The 17,116-nt window shown below is 51.1% G+C and overlaps 1 protein-coding gene and 1 long non-coding RNA gene across 3 annotated transcripts in view; one reads left to right on the top strand and one right to left on the bottom strand.

Annotated features, from left to right (window-relative positions):
* Positions 1–16,622, top strand: part of LOC132002272 (uncharacterized) — a 31,004-nt gene extending 14,382 nt beyond the window's left edge. Inside the window, exon 6 of one of the 2 annotated variants that reach the window (XR_009399789.1) lies at positions 15,768–16,622. This is a non-coding gene — a long non-coding RNA (uncharacterized LOC132002272). Of the gene's footprint in view, positions 1–580; positions 2,612–15,767 lie in introns of those variants that run through there. The other variant, XR_009399792.1, reaches the window with a different exon arrangement.
* The window catches only part of BMP8A (bone morphogenetic protein 8a), a 34,594-nt gene continuing 20,568 nt past the window's right edge, over positions 3,091–17,116 (bottom strand). Inside the window, exons 4-7 of the mRNA XM_059377379.1 lie at positions 15,293–15,487; positions 14,447–14,526; positions 13,778–13,888; positions 3,091–6,533 (exon numbers count right to left, since the gene is read on the bottom strand). Of these exons, the coding sequence (XP_059233362.1) occupies positions 6,384–6,533; positions 13,778–13,888; positions 14,447–14,526; positions 15,293–15,487 (536 nt within the window). The 3' untranslated portion in view covers positions 3,091–6,383. The remainder of the gene's footprint in view (positions 6,534–13,777; positions 13,889–14,446; positions 14,527–15,292; positions 15,488–17,116) is intronic.

Here is a 17,116-nt window from a genome sequence, read left to right as displayed (position 1 = left end):
TTTTGAGTTAATTTTTGTGTTATGGTGTGAGAAAAGAAGTCTCATTTCCTTCTTTTGCATGTGGATGCCCAGTTGTTGCAGGATCAGCTGTTGAAAAGGCTGTTCTTTTCCTGTTTAAATGTCTTGGCATCCCTGTTGATGCCAATAAAACCATCCCTGGGTTGTATTTCTGGCCTTTCTATGCCGTCTCGTTGATCTGTAGATCTGTCCCATGCCAGTCCCATGCTGTCATGTATCCTTCAGCTCCATAGTACATTTTGAATTTGGCAAGTGTGTGTCCTCCATGATTTTGTTCTTTTTTTTTTTCAGATTGTTTTGGCTATTCTAGGTCTCTAGCATTTCCACATGAATTTTGGGAATAACTTGTCAATTTCTGCAAAAAAACCAGCTGGGATTTTGATAGAGGTTGCACTGAATCGATAGATCAGTTTGGAAGGTGTTGCCATCTAAACAGTATTAAGTTTTCCAGTCTGTACATGGGGGTCTTTCCATTTGTTTAGGTCTCCTTTCACCTCTTTCAGTAATATTTTATCGTTACCAGAGTATAAGCCTATATTTTCTTTTTTTTTTTTTTCCCCAGGAAACCTCTTTATTGGGCAAAGCCAGCCTACCCTTGGCCTACAAGGGACAAGGAATGTGGAGAAGGAGACAGGGAGCTCACAAGGCCAGGGACCCAGACATTTTGCAGGGCCAGCAGAGGGCAGAAGCGAGGGTGTTGAATTTATTCCTAAGTTTTTAATTTTATTGCTGTTATTGGAAATGGAGTTATTTCTTTTTTTAAAGATTTTATTTATTTATTTGACAAGAGAGTGAGATAGGACAAGCAGGGAGAGTGACAGGCAGAGAGGGAGAAGGAGGCTTCCCACTGAGTAGGAATCCCGACATGGGGCTCGATCCTAGCACCCTGGAACCATGATCTGAGCCAAAGGCAGATGCTTAACTGACTGAGCCACCCAGGCACCCCTAGAATTGTTTTCTTGATTTCATTTTCAGATTGTTCATTGCTAGAGTATAGAAACTGATTTTTGTACATTGATTTCATATTCTGCAACCTTGCTGAATTTATTAGTCCTAATAGTTTTCTAGTGAATTCCTTAGGATTTTTTGTATACCACCATATCATGTCATCTGCAAATTTCACTTCATTTTTTTGCCATTTCCCCTGACTAGAACCTTTAGTACAATGTTGAATGAAGTGGTGAGGGCAGACATTTTGGTATTATTCCTGCCTTTAGGGGGGAAATATCTGGTCTTCACCATGTGGGGGTTTTTTTGTAGGTGCTCTTTATCAGACTCAGGAAGTTCCCTTCTATTCCTTTTTTGTTGAGTGCTTATCATGAGAAGGTGTTGGTTTTATAACATGCCTTTTCCGTGTCTATGGAGAGAATTGTGTGTCTTTTGTACTTTATTCTGTTAAGGTGCTGTATTGTATTGCTTTTTGGATGTTAAACCAGTTTTGCGTTCCCGAGACGAATCCACAGTTACCTTTTGAGTGGCTAGACTGTGAGCTACACTGGGGCTTAGCCTGGTTACAAAGTAGAAATGAAAGCACAAACCAATCTAAAATGATTTAAGCAGCTCTGCTCACCATTTCCTTGACTGTCCATTGAGCAAAAAACTAAGGATCCACATGGTGTTATCCTAGATTCTGAGGGGCCTGCTCGAAGGGCTGTCGGCAGTGTGCACACACACCCCTCTGAGGGCGTCACTTCCCATAACATAAGTCCTAGCTTTTGTGCTGCTGCCCGCCAGCCAGGTCCCAGGAGTCTGCAGAGGTTGCAGCTGTGACTGAACCATCTTCCAAGGCCAAGACCCTCCCCCGCCGTCTCCCACCCTTGTCCGACCCCCGCAAGCAGCCGAGGTCAGAGCTGGTGCAGGAGGGCCTCGGTCCTCGTGTCCCCTGCTCCCAGGCCAGCAAGGTAGCTGAGCTAGGCTCCACTGGTGCCCTCACACATGGCCGTGAGTGTGATGGGCACCAGGCCACCCGTTGTTCAGTCACTGACCCACTGGTCGGCACTGTTGCACTGAGAAGGCCCGGAGACTCCTGTGTGCTTGGTGCTGGGGAGTCAGCCAGAGATGCTTCCCACCCCCGGACCCATAACCAGTGGAAATCGAAGTCTGGTGCCACAGCTTGTAGTGTGGCATACCACGCTGCCTACACCAGTGTTTGGCAGCCGGGCCACCTCCCAGCATGTCCCATCGGTCACCAGAAACAATGTCCAGGGCTGCCGCCCGCTCCCCTGCTGCCGGCCAGGGGCTCTAGATAAGGCTTGAAGCTCAGGAACCGCTGGGCAGGGCTGGTTCTCATTTTGGGTTGAAGTCAGGTTGAGCCTGGAAGGGAGGAGAGAAGCCCACTGGCTTGGGACCCCAGGCCAGCTCCTGTGGGGGAGGGGATGCTGCTAGCCCGGTCTCTGGCATCGTAGGCCAACCTTGGCCTCTGCTTTTGGGTGGGACTCGTCCCCCTCTGTGGCTGGGATCTCCACCTGCAGGATTCCCAGCAGGGACCCTTGCTCCCTAACCCAGGCCTCCCTCTCACTGCTGCCCAGTCATGGCTGTCAGGACAGGCAGCAGTGAGGCCAGGATAATGGCAGCTGCTCGGGGCTGGTGTGACGTCTGTGAGAGGAGACAGGTCTGCCACGTCCTCAACAAGGCTGGCTCTCAGGAGGGCATGTGGGGAAGGGGAGGGAGCAGGCTGGCCTGGAGCCCCAGGAGGGAGGACCCGTCACAACCCTGTGAACCTGGGAGGTGGGAGGGCCGGGTCCCTTACTTTGCTTCCCTGGTCGCCCTGGGAAGGCAGGACCAGCAGGAAGCCGGCAGACCGGGAACCACAGGGTGGCAGCCGCACTCTCTCTGTTGTGCGAGGGCTTCCCCATCACAGGGGTCCACCCGTAACCACCCCCCTGCAGGTGGTGAGATGTAGGGTCCCGAGATTCCTGGCTGGTGACCCGAGCACCCGGCTGCCTGCCTTTCCGGGGCTGGGCCAGGGCTCCCGAGAGCAGGGTCGTGGGTGCCCCACACCTGCCTCCAGGGAAAGAATGGTGACAGAACTGGGACAGAGGTCAAGGGATAGGATGCTGCAAGTTATGTTTTCAAAGAAGATTTAATAACAAATTTTCTAAATATGTCATAGATTGAGTAAATCAGATCAAGTAGTGCATAGAATATGATCCTAACTTTGCAAAAAATCCATATATTCTATATAAAGACAGACATGTGTGTCAAGGAAAAAGACTGGAAGGGATTATTAACAATGCTTAGCTCTGTGTGCTGGGATTATGTGTATTTGTATTCTGCTTTTTATTTTCAAAAATTTCCCTGGCGCACACATAATATTTTCTTCAGCAAGGAAAAAAATTTTAAAGAACCAAGTGCTTGCTCAAGGCTTCCCAGTAAGAAGAGAAATTCCAGGACACCTCCACTTCAGCTTCCTGGAGTTCACAGGTCGGTGCTGGATGTCGGGAGTGGGGACACAACAGCTCCGTCCTCAGCAGAGGTGCCAGGTCGCATGGCTCACTGTGAGTCCCTGTTTGTCCCTGGAGGCTGGGACTTCCACAGGCAGGGGACTGTGTGAGTCCCTACCTCCTCCCGAGATAGGACCACATTTAGATTTTTTAGGAAAAGTGCAGCTTTAAAGTAACACAACATCTCCTGGACATATTCTGGGAGGAGCAGGTGTTAACAGCAAGGCCAACAGGGGAGGCCCAGATACACACATTCATTCAAACTAAGACCTCTGGCAGATGCCGGTCACTGGACACCATGCAGACGCCGTGCCGAGTGCTTTCGTGGACGCACCAGATCCCACCTGATCTGCCCCTGATGGCCTTGGAAGGGCAGAACCGATACCCCATTGAGAGGGAAAAATCTTCTACCTCAGAATTTGGTCAGTTTAACAAGAGGCAGAGCCAGAATTCCATGCCAGGTCTCCTGGCTCCAAAACCCACCCTGCCTTATTCACAGCCCCCTTTCCTGTGTAGTTCTGGGCATTTCTTGAAGCATGTTATCCACGTCCCTTCAGAGAGACCCAAGAACAGGGCTTTGCCTGATGGGCTGGCATCCGGCCAGGGCTGTGCTATAATGGTGGAGATGCACTGGCGGGGGAGGCACACAGAGCAGTGCCCCCCTCCCCCCCCACATACACTAAGGGCCTCAAACTTGGCTATTCCTCTGGCCTCTCTTCCTGGAAGCATTCCTTTGCTGTCAGTGGGCCTGAGGTGACCAGCCTTAGGCTTCTAATGTGCAGCCTTGAACGAAGTCTGGGCTGCCAGGGCAACCATGTAAACAAGATGTCTGTCCCTTTACTGACTTTGCATCCATTGTTCTCTGAAGCCTTTTTTGTTTGGTTTCCATTTGGTGGCTGCCTGGATGGCTGGAGGTTCTAGAAGTCTGTCTGAAAGGCGATGACCAGTCTACTTTTGGCCTGATTGTACAGAAAGGGACTCAGATTATGGTACGATGTGCCTGCTCGGCATACCCAGTGGCCAAGGCAGTCTGCACCTTTAAAGCATTCATTTTACAAGCTTTCCAGAGCATGCCAGGTTATGTGCTAGGCGCTGGAGAGACCAAATACTGACATTTGTCCAAAGTCTCCAAACCTCCACTGCCTTGATGCTGGGAGGAGAGAGCCATTAGCTAAGGTCCCCAGATGGCAGGTTTCATGTCCTGTGGCAGCTGGACTCAAGCTATGTCTGGGCCATGGCAGAGAAGGGAGGGTCCGGGTTTCAGGCTGAGGAAGGAGTCCTGTGTCCCCATGTCACAGAAGAGAAACTGAAGCTTGAATCTGGAAGGGGCCTTGTCTGGATAGCAAACAGGTCAGTGGCCGAGTTGGAACCAGAATACAGGTCTCCTGACACTCCAGCCACTTTGTGCTCCAATCCCTGCCAGCCTGAGGTCACAGCCCCGTGCTACTAGGGAACTGCCCACCTCGCAGATAGTCTGGGTGCACCCTCGGTGTACACGGGGAGGGTCTCCCTCTGCACTCACTCCAGACTCCCCTCCCCATCCCTGTGGAGGGGCCGCTGTCCTGCAGCAGGGCCCCAACGTCCACACCTGCTGGCCCAGGCCCCTCCTCGGGGTGCAGAGCGACTCCTGAAGGACTCATCCTTGGGCACATGGAGGGCTCCACCTGGGCTGGGCTGTGTCTGTGGGGTGGGGCGGGCCCACGAGCTGCTTTTGATGACACAGTATTTTAGGGTTCGGGCAGCTGGACTCTCTCTGTTCCAGCAGGTAAATTACAGGCTTAGCAAGTCAGAAATCAAATAAACAGCCCAACTGCCTGGGGCGGCTGCTCCAAGGAGAACAGTGGTTTCCGGGAACCTCCCCACCCGGGGCCAGCCTTGTTACTGCCTGTCACTCCCCTGGGACAGGGGCCTTTTCTTTGGCTCACAGGTCTTGAGAAATAGGAAGGCGCTCCTGGGCGCACAGGGTGGTGCAGACTGGTGAACAACCTGTTCTTAAGTCCTGGACTCTACCAGATAGTTCCCACCCTGGCCCTGGGCCCGGCCTGCGGTGGCCCAGGTATCGTCTGTGGGTGAAATGGTTGCTCCTTAGTGTGGCAGAAGAGGGACCCGAGCTCAAGCTGCTAGGTGTCTGGAGTTCTGTGCTGAGGGTTCTGAGGCCAGTCCAGGTCACTGGAAAATCCACCCGGGCTGCTTACTGACGTTGGCTGTGGGTGAGGAGCTGGGGAGCAGGGGCCTGAGTGCCATGGACCTCCCACTGTGGCCACTGTCATCACTTCTTGAGAGCTAACTTTGTCTTAGTGCAGAACCTCACATGGAAAAGTTGGAGGGAACTGGACGCCCCCTAGGTTATCCACGTCTGCAGGCGGTGGTCACCTCTTCCCCACAGGAGGGGAAGACACGCCATAAATCATCCCTCTTGGCTTCTGTCTGTCTTAGTACGAGGCCTGTCCGGGTTGTTCTGTTTCTAATGTGCTAACTGCTAGTAATACACGGTCCTGAAGGCGAGTGCGTGCTCTGGAAATGCCCAGTGTGCTGCCTGGAAAGGGGAAGACGCCCCCTCCCTGCTCAGAGCCCAGCCAGCCGGCCTCACGCTCCAGATGCCCCTCAGATGGGCCTGGGCCAGCCAGTCTGGGCTGGGGTGGCCCAGCATGCGTCCTAAGGCAGGACTTCCAACTGGAACCCAATGCGGTCTGTGTGTCTGGGGCTGCTGAGGGCGTTAGGCCTGTCAGAGCTGCGCCAGCCCATCTGCCACAAAGCCCAGGGAAGGGGCAGAGAGGTCTGGGGAGACCCTGGCAGGCTGTGGCAGGAGTGTGGCGGGCCCTCCCTGCCACTCCACCTGAGCAGTGATGGCCCTGGAAGGTTTCCTGGCTCTGGAGAGGGGCCTACCCTCGGCGGGGGGTCCCCCCACGGTGGGCACTGGCCTCAGTGGCAGCCACAGGCCCGGACCACCATGTTGCGGTGCTTGCGCAGGATGACATTGTTGCTGCTGTCGTAGTAGAGCACGGAGGTGGCGCTCAGCTTGGTGGGGGCGCAGCACGCCTTGGGGACTGCATCTGGCTTCATCAGGTGCACCTGGCCGGAGCAGGGGGGCAGGCACAGGCGTGAACATGGTGGCCTTGCCCTGGCACCCCCACCCTCGCTGGCCCCAGAGTCTCTGGCCACTCATCCTCCCCTGCTCCGTCCTCTGCCTGTAGTGCAGGCAGGTGCTCATGCGGGGACCTGCCCCACCCTGTGCCCCTCACCCCTGCCCTGACCCGCTGCCCTTAGGGCCCACCCGCTCCCCTCAGACAGGACACCCCAGCACATGGTGTGCCCAGGAGCCCTCCGAGGTCCCCTCTGCTCCTCTCTCTGTGCTTTCATGATGTGTCTGATCATCTCTTGTCCCCATTAGCTGTTTGCCGTCTGTCTCCCCTCCCAAATGTGGGCCAGTGAATGTTCCCAGAACCAAACAAAGCCCAGAATCTTCAGTCTGCCCCCAGAGTGTCCGGCGCTCTTACTCCTCAAAGCACTTCCCAGCCCTGACAATGACCTCCAAGGCAGCTCCTATTCTGGGCAGACGGAGACCAGGGATGTGGAGGCCACGTGTGATGCTGAGTCACGTGGCTCTCGGCGGCAGGACAGGGACCAGGTGTGGGGACCTGTGACCCTCCTAACAGCCTGACTGCCAGCAAAGAGCCTGCTGAGGGAGTGGCCTCAGGCCTCCTAAAAACAGTTCTCCTGAGCAGTGGTGGGATGGGCTAGGGAGACGGGGAACATGCCGGTAGACAAACAGGACCCACGGGAAAGCACAACAAAGCAGTCCTTCTACTCCAACAGCAACTCTGTCCCCAGACAAGGCCTCCTATCCCTGGGTTCACCTGCAGACCCCAGGGTTCACCCCCACCCCCACCCCCACCTACTCTGGACAGCAGCCCTGCCCCACCCCTTGTCAGGGGACCACAGGGTCCCCGAGCCGCTCCCTGCCTGCCCCACCCTTGATCCTGCCCACCTGCACACTGCAGCCAGAGCAACGCTTCTAGAGTAAGTCAGCTCCGGAGACTTCATTACTAACCCCCTGCACCAGCCTCTCAGTTTACATAGGATTAAGTCCACCCACCTGGCACCATAAGTGGGACCCCAAGGCCCTGTGACTCGGCCTCTGACCACTTCCAGCATCACCTTCCTGGCCACCCAACACCTCCAGCCGGAGCCCATCGAGCCATCCTGACTTGGGAGCTGCAGGCGCCCAGGAGCCAGGAGGAGCATGAAGCACGTGCATCAAGGACAGCCCGGGGATTCACAGGTCTCATCACTCCTGAGCTCCTCCCGGAAGGTGGCTTCGGGGGGCTGGGGACAGCATATCCATCCCACTTGACGCGAGGAATGCAGGGCTGCAGAGCCGAAGCCCCTGTCAGTGAGGTGCAGTTTCTCTCCCCTGGGGGCCTCACCTTCAACCACCTCTTACTAGACAAATAGGCTCGGGGATACCAGGAACTGGGATTCTAGGTAAACATTCTAGAAAGAAATCTCAACCCCAGAATCAAGAACATTTAAAGCACTTAGGAATGGCAGAGTTGGTAGAAGATGGCAGAGGGGGGGGGGACCCTGAGCTCACTCCGTCCTGCACATACAGCTAGATGACCTATCCCTGTAAGTAAGGCAGAAAATGACCAAAGGACCAGAACAAACTCCAAAACCAGAGGCAGAGAAGAGGCCACATGGAAGAGAGCAGGAAGGGCAGAAGCGTGGCAGGAAGCTCCCCAGGCCTGGCATCTGTCTGAGATAGGGGACAGAAACACTAATAAGGAGCTGCATGGGGAAGGCAAATCCCTATAACATTGGGCTTTGGAAACCAGAGGAGTTGAATTTCATGAGTTCTTACAACCAGCAGGACTTGAATCCTGGAATTTGAAAATTCAGCAGCCTGGTTCTGGGAAGGCTGGAGGAAACAGAGTCCCTGCCTATGGAGACAGTGGGACAGATGGCCCACAGAGATCCAACACAGAAGCAGCAGCTGGAAGAAACCTTGGGCCATAGGGGAGGGAGAGCTGTTTACCCCTGAGTGTGATCCCGGGCACAGAGATGTTGGGGGATTCCTTTGGGAACAAAGGAGTGGACAGGCACCATTTCCCTCCCGTCCCCCAGCATAAATACACAGCCTGTGGGGAACCCACAATACCCCCCACCTACATTGCCACCCCCCTCCTGCAGCCATGCCCACCTCAGTTCCAGCACCGTGGGTCCCCTCCTGCAGAGAGAGGGTGGTCGCACAAACCTTGCTCCCACCAGCCCCCCTGAGCTTTGGCTGGCCTCGCTTCCTGCAGAGGCTAGTGTCCTCCTGCAGAGCACCAGCACAGCACCCCCCCACCCCGGCAAACACTGTGTAGCCCACCTCCCATGAGTGTGGCAAACCCACCCCCTCCAGTAGAGTCTTGGGCTGGAGCCCAATCAAGGTTGTACCATAAGCACGGTGGTGTGCACACAGCCCCACAGGACCCCCAACGAGACTCCTGCCCCAGGCAAAGATGACTACTACATGCACCAGTCAGGCTGCGCCCCAGCAGGTGACTGGGGACAGACAGCGGGTCTTATTATAGGCCCCACACACCAACAAAAGCTGCTCAGGGGACAACACAGGAAAACACCCTGTGGTTTGGTGCTGCTGCGTTTCACAAATGCCTGATATGACTCCACTCAAGGCTGCCGTGGCCCCAGACTGGCCCTCCACCGCCACAGAGACCAAACACTACCCACAACAGGCAGAGAGAGCCATCACGGACAATCAGACTGGAAGAAAAAGCAGCTCAGCCACAACAGCAGGCTGTATCCAACACATATAGGAGACATCCTGTGAGGCATCAGGTTCCAGTGAACAGGGGACACTTGTAGGACACTACGGGACCTCTTCTTCAGAAGACCACTACTTATAAGAGTAGGAGACGTAGGTGACCTTCCTAACACAGAGAAACAGACACAGAGAGTTAGACAAAATAAGGAGATAAACATGTTCCAAATGAAAGAACAGGACAAAACCAAAGCAAGAGACCTATGGAAAACAGGTAAATGATATACCTGATAGAGAATTTAAAACAGTGATCAAAATGATCCCATACTTGCCAAGAATAGAGAATATCAGTGAGACTCCTAACAAAGAGATAAAAGAGGACCAATCAGAGATGGACACAACAAATGACTTTTAAAACACACACACCAGATAGAATAAATAGTAGGCCAGAGGGCTCAGAGAATGACTCAGGGACCTGGAGCACAGGGTAATGGAAAGTAATCATGTTCACCAGGTGAGGGGACAAATACGCAAAATGAGAGTAGACTTTGGGAACTCAGCAACACCATCAAGCATATAACATCTGCATTATAGGGATCCCAGAACAAGCAGAGAAAAGGAGGCAGAATATTTATTTGAGGAAATAACAGCTGAAGAAGTAGAAGGAAGAAACAGAAATCCAGATTCAGAAGGTACTGAGAATCCCCAAACAAAATCAACCTAAGGAGGGCTACACCAGGACACATAGTAATTAAAATAGCAAAAAGCAGTGATAAAGAGATTTTAAAGTAACGAGAGAGGGCGCCTGGGTGGCTCAGTGAGTTAAGCCTCTGCCTTCAACTCAGGTCATGGTCTCAGGGTCCTGGGATTGAGTCCCATATCGGGCTCTCTGCTCAGCAGGGAGCCTGCTCCCCCCCCCCCGCCGGCCCCCCCCCCCCCCCCCCCCCCCCCGTCTGCCTCTTTGCCTACTTGAGATCTCTCTCTCTGTGAAATAAGTAAATGAAATTAAAAAAAAAAAAAAGCAATGAGAGAGAGAGAGGAAAAAAAACAGTCACATACAAGGGAAACCCCATAAGGTTATCAGCTGAGTTTTCAGCAGAAACATCGCAAGCCAGAAAGGAGTGCCGTGATCTCTTCGAAGTGTTGAAAGGAAAAACCTGCAGCCAGGAATAATATTCTATCCAGGAAAGCTATCATTCCAAATAGAAGGACAGATAAAGAGCTTCCCAGAAAACAAAAGTTAAAGGAATTCATGAGCACTAAGCCAGCCCTATAAGAAGTGTTAAGACTTTTTGAGTGGACAGAAAAGACTCTAAAATTAAGAAAAGCAGCACAAAAGCAGTAAAAATAAGTATGTTTATAAAAATCAGTCAAGGGACTCAGAAAATAAAAGGATGTAAAGCAGGACAACATACACCTAAATGAAAAGGGTGGGGGGTTGTAAAGAATGGGCTCATCTTGAACAACCATCAATTTAATATAGACTGCTCTATGCAGCAGATGTTATGTACAAACCTAATGATAACTGCAAATCAAAACCCAGTAACAGATGTGCAAAAATTAAAGGAAAAGGTATCCAAATATGTCACTAAAAAAAGCCACTAGTCATAAGAGAACAAAGGAAGAAAGGAGCTAAGAAATATAAAAACAACTGATACAGAAGTAACAAAATGGCAATACACACATCCTCATCAGTAATTACTTTGAATGTAAATGGACTAAGTGCTCCAATCAAAAGACTGGGTGATGGAATTGATGCAAAACCAAACCAAACCCATATATATGCTGCCTACATAAGAGACTCATTTCAGATCTAAAGACACCTGCTGTCTAAAGACACAGACTGAAAGTAAAGGGATGGAGAAGCAGTTATGCAAACAGACACGAAAATAAAATCAGGACACCAATACTCATATGCAACAAAATAGACTTTAAAATAAAGGCTGTGGGGTGCCTGGGTGGCTCAGTGGGCTAAGGCCTCTGCCTTTGGCTCGGGTCGTGATCCCAGGGTCCTGGAATGGAGGCCCACATCAGGCTTTCTGCTCAGTGGGGATCCTGCTTCCCTTCCTCTCTCTCTGCTTGCCTCTCTGCCTACTTGTGATCTCTGTCAAATAAATAAAATCTTTTAAAAATAAATAAAATAAAGGTTGTAACGAGATAAAGAATGACACTATATAATCATAAATGGAACAATCCAACAAGAAGATAAAACGATTGTTTAAAAGGGGGGGGGCACCTGAGTGGCTTGGTCAGTTAAGCCTCTACCTTCGGCTCAGGTCATGATCCCAGGGATCTGGGATTGAGCCCTGCATTGGGCTCCCTGCTCAGTAGGGAATCTCCTCCCTCTGCCCCCTTCCCCACTCATGCTCCCTCTCTAATAAATAAAATAAAATCTTTAAAAAGGAAGATATAGCAATTATAAATATTTATACACCCACCATGGGAGCACTTGAATACATAAAGCAGTAAATAACAAACATGAAGTAACTGATGATAATACAGTAAATATCAGGGACTTTAACACCCCAGTCACATTAATAGCTCATTGGAACAAAATCAATAAGAAAACTGTCTTTGAATGACACATTTGACCAGATGGTTTTAACATCTATTCAATGCATTCATACACAATGCATTCATACACATTCTTTACACATTGCCTTCATACACATTCTTTACAAGTACACAGGGAACATTTTCCAGAGCAGATAACATTAGGCCACAAAAGTAGTCTCAACAAATTACAAAAAGATTAAAGTCCTACCAGATATCTTCTAACCATAACACTCTGAAACTAGAAATCCATCCCAAGAGAGTCTGGAAGGAGCTCAAATACATGGCAGTTAAATAACATGCTATCAAATAGTGAATGTGTCAACCAACAAATCAAAGAGGAAATTTAAGAAATACATGGAAACAAATGAAAAATGAAAGCACAATTGTCCCAGATGTTTGGGATGCAGCAAAATCTGTCTTAAGAGGGAAGTTTATAGCAATATAGTCCTACCTCAAGAAACAAACAAAAATCTCAAATAACCTAATCTTACACCTAAAGGAGTTAAGGAAAGAATAAACAAAACCAGCAGAAGGAAAGAAATAATAAAGACTACAGCAGAAGTAAACAAAGTAGAATTGAAAGAAAGAGACAGGGCACCTGGCTGGCACAGTTGGTGGAGCATGGGACTCTTAATCTTGGGTCTGTGAGTTTGAACCTCATTTTGGGTGCAGAGAATACTTAGTAAAACAAAACAATAGATCAGGTCAAGGAAACCGGGAACTAGTTCTTTGAAAAGATCAATAAAATTAGTAAACATTTAGTCAGACTCAAAAAAAAAAAAGAGAGGAAGCAGACTCAAAATCTGAAGTGAAAGAGGAGTAATAATACCACGGAAATGTAAAAGATCATAAAAGGATATTATGAAAATTATATGCCAGCAAATTGGACAACCTATAAGAAATGAATAAATTCCTAGAAACATATAAACTATGAAAGCTGAAGCAGGAAGAAATAGAAAAGTTGAATAGAGCAATTACCAGCAATGAAATTGAAGCAGTAATCGTAAAACACCCAAGAAACAAAAGTCCAAGGCCAGAAGGCTTCATTGGTGAATTCTACCAGAAATTTAGAAAGGGGTTACACCTATTCTCAAACTGTCCCAAAAAGAAGAGTGGAAGGAAAACATCCAAATTCATTCTACAAGGCCAACATTATTACCCTGATCCTAAAACCAGAAAAAGACACCACGGGTAAAGAGAACTATAGGCCAATATTGCTGATGAACATAGATGCAAAATCTTCAACAAAATATTAGCACCCTAAGTCCAACAATACATTAAAAAAATCATTCACGATGATTGAGTGGAATCTACTCCCTGGACGTGACGGTTGTTCAATATTCACAAAGCAGTCAATCTGATACATCAATAAGAGAAAGGGATAAAACCATATAATCATTTCAATAGGTTTTTCAGCTTGTGAAGGTACCCCGGCCACAGCACCCAAAGCCATACCGTCCGTGGAAAGCACAAAGGGAAAAAGCGCCGGTAGGGAGGTGAACAGGGGAGGCCGGAGCCCAGCAGCTCAGCGAGGCACACCTGCGCCCCTCCCTGCACACGCACGCAGCAGGCGGCTGAGCGCACGTGCGTGTCACTCATGTGCACATGGTGATGTGTGTGTTCGGAGCACATGGGCCCCAGGAGGGATGCACGACTGTTAACGCAGGTGTCGTGTGTCTGACCATGAGCAAGCATGTCTTGTAAATCTGGGTACCCACATACTGTCTGTGGTGTCCTCACACGTGTGTGTGCAGTGCACAGAGGTTGGTGTGCACCAGCAGTCAGGGTAAGTCGAGTATATGCAGGTTGAGGTGCATAGGCGTCTACACGGCCATACAGGCACCCGTTTCCCTCCAGGCGCGGGCCATCCCTGCTCATGTGTGCAGGGAAGGTTCTGGGCAGAGAGAGCCCCCTGACCCCCTGGCAGGGGCTTCCATTCACCCGGCCGTGCCAACCCCCGTCCCCGGGAGCCGGACCAGACAGACGCAGTACTGACCAGGGACTGCAGGATGGCATGGTTGGTGGCATTCATGCACGAATCCAGTGGGAACGAGCACTCCCCCTCACAGTAATAGGCCGAGTAGCCTTGGGGAGCAATGACCCAGTCCTGGGGGTGTAAGGGGAGAAGGTGAGTCCCATCCAGATGCCCCCTCCTGAGCTCCTGAATCTAGCACCCGGCACAGGATGGCTCGGGACTGCCCCGCACCCAGCCCTCAGCCCCAGGCCAGTCAGCCAACCCCAGGGTCCCTTCAGACAGGCTCCCCCAAGAGGCTGGGCACTCTCAGCAGGTGGGGCTGGGCACAGCTCTGTCCCCCTCATGTGCAGTCAGCCCGGGCCTTGTCCTCCCCACCTGCCCCTACCGCCCACGCCTCCTAGAGCTGCAGTCCCAGCAGGTGCACAGGCGCACTGCCCACCATGGCCTCCGTTTCCCTGTTGCAGATCTGACCTGTTAGGGCTGAGGATTCAAAATATCCCTCTTTTCATGGTTTTTACCAAGAAGCACTTCTCACAATAAAAGTAAGATATTCTCCCTTCAGAAAACACAGAAGAGCCTAATGCATGAGAAAATGAAAATCACCCATAATTCTACCTCCTCCTGGAGCTACACTTAGGATGTTTGGGTGGGGACCATCATTTAAGAAGGAGGAGGACAGTCAGAAATTACCAGCCAGCCGAGGTCCTGGAAGCTGACGTAGAGCTCATGCCGCCGGCAAACCTGCCTGCCGTGGGCGCCGTGAACATCGTCTGCAGGGACAGAAGCACAGGTCTTTTCTGGGGTTCCTGCTCACGCAGCTACCCCTGGAGGCTCCCAGGGCAGGGACACCCCACTGGGTACATTTGTTGAATAAATGAAGAGGAATTAAGGCATGTGGTGTCATAAAGCCCATCCTGCAGCTCTGCTGGTGCCCTGACCCAGCTCGAGAAACCCATGGCTTCAGGTGGCTCCTGATAGCTACAGAGTAACCCTGCACTGAGCCCAGCCTCCTTTGACTTCCAACCTGTGGCCCCCGAGGCGCCAAAGCACAGGGTAGGGGGCCCCAGGCCATCAGGCAGCTCCTCATCTGCAGAGACACCTCCTGACCTCCTCCAACTGCTCCTGCCACACCCATTCCGCCGGGTTGAGTGGCTCCATGGAGGCCAAAGGCTGACTCCCCGTGGAGGGCAGGAGGGCAGGGCAGGCCCACCCCGATCCTGAGGGACTCGGTCCGGTGGGGAGACCTTCACATAAACAACTGTGGATCCTCAGGGTCCCCAGGGGAGACCTGAGAGCCACCAGTGCCTGGAGGAAGGGGCACCTGCTGCTGACAGACTTCTGGAAAAAGCCCTGGTGAGCCAGAGGAGGTCTGAGAAGGCGCTTCTGGGTGGCAGGGACAGGGAGGGCACATGAGGCAAAGGAGGTGTCCGGAAAGTGCTAGAGGGTGAGCACAGGCTTGAACCTACAGGCGGCCTGGAGAGTTTTGTCCCTTGGAGCTGTTCTGGGGCCCAGCCCAAGGCCCGTCCTGGACCTCACCAAAAATCCCTGGGAGTCTGTTCGCGTGCGGCAGCTCGTTGGTTTTCTTCGGCAGCCTCCTCTTCAGGGGCCTGGCTGCCCGAGGGGCTCGGATGGGACTGGGGTTTGCCCTGAAAAAAGTGACCAGGAAAGGCTGCTTGGAGCGCGGTGCCCGTTGCCCCAGCAGACCGGCCAGGCCAGGATCCACGCTGTGCCCTGGGATGGAGACAGGAGAGAGTGCGGTCACTCGCAGGCAGGGCCGGGCACGGGGGACAGCGGGGACCCTTCCACTAGAGCCTACACGGGCTCTGGCGCATAGAGGTAGAGGGCCTCAGTTTCCTCATCTGGAGACCCAAGAGAAAAGGTCCGAGGGAGACAGGGGAGGGGGGCCTTGCCAACACAGGGTCGTCATTTGTGACAGTGGTCGACACTGCCATCTGTGAAGCCCTTAACTGGTTTGAGTGACTCCCACTTGTGACCTTGTGTGTCTCCACAGTAACCTGGACCACATGTCTCATTCGGAAACTTTGGAGCCACACCACCAGGGGAGCACAGAACCATGGTTCCCACTGTTGTCTGAGAGCTTCAAGCCTGAGTTCTCCCGCCCACCCCATACTTTCGGAGGACTCGATGGATTGTGCCCCAGCAGATGGGAGCAGCTGCCAGGGCATAGCGAGGGCTTGTTCTGTCTGCTGCTTCCAAGAGCAGGGCCTTAAGTGTCCCCTGATGCCCACAAATAGGACACCGGGGGCAGCAGGGCAGCGACATCAGGGCAAAGTCCCAGAGCTGGGGTTCAGCCCATGTCTAATTCCAGACCCCAAGATCTTATTCATTTAAGGAGATAACCCCAGGTTTGTGGGTCAAAAAAGAAAAGACTGTGGGTCTGGCTAGGTAGAAGGATGCCCGTGAAAATGGGATTTGGCTCCAAAGCTGCTTCAAGATGAGGATGCCTTAAGAAACACAGACATGATCCCTGGAAATGTTGACTCTACCAATAAAACTAACTTCCTGTACCTCTTTGTATTTCCAAAGGACCTCCTAATTTTTTAACCATTTATTTATTTATTTTGGTTGGGGAGGGGCAGAGGACAAGGGGAAAAGAATTTCAAGCTGACTCCCAGCTGAGCATAGAGACCCAGGTGGGGCTTGATCCCATGACCTTGAGATCATGACCTGGGCCAAAATCAAGAGTGAGGCAGGCTTCTCAACTGACTGAGCCACTAGGCTCCCTGCCTCTGATTTTTTAATTGTCCAAGTAATACAATAGCAACTGTAAAGTAACCTTTGAGAAAAAAAAAAAAAAGATCCCTCTGAAATCTCTCTACACTACAACACAGCATTTTCATATTTCTGGAATATTTTTATGTCAATTAAAGTTTTACACAATGGTGACCATGAATGTCTATATTTTTTTTCAACTTTCACAAAAACATGTTCACTGCTGTTTAAATGTCTCCACAATGAGCATTTCAAATGTATAAAATCCTTTGAGAAAATACACCATAATATTTAGATATTAGCTTCACTTTAAACACGTCAGTTATTTCCTGGCTTCCACTGTGAAGACGAGAGTGCCACAGACCCCTTCATTTTCTCTTCCTGTGGAATTTTCTTAAACAACAGGAGAGGATTACTAACTCAGTTTTATGCTTTATAACATGCAGAGCCAACTGTTCCCCTTCCGTGTCCCTGTCCCCTCGATGTGACCACCCTGACACACACACACATATGTATAGAAACACATGCATTTATCATACAGTATACAGACGTCCACATGTACAAATACCTATGTTTGCTCCATTAGTGGGTCTATTATGAGTTACTGGGATACATCACAGGTCAAGG

Source organism: Mustela nigripes, chromosome 14 (assembly GCF_022355385.1).
Source record: "Mustela nigripes isolate SB6536 chromosome 14, MUSNIG.SB6536, whole genome shotgun sequence".
Taxonomy (NCBI): Eukaryota; Metazoa; Chordata; class Mammalia; order Carnivora; family Mustelidae; genus Mustela; species Mustela nigripes.
Note: the sequence above shows the minus strand (reverse complement) of the source record. Positions and strands in the feature narration are given on the sequence as shown.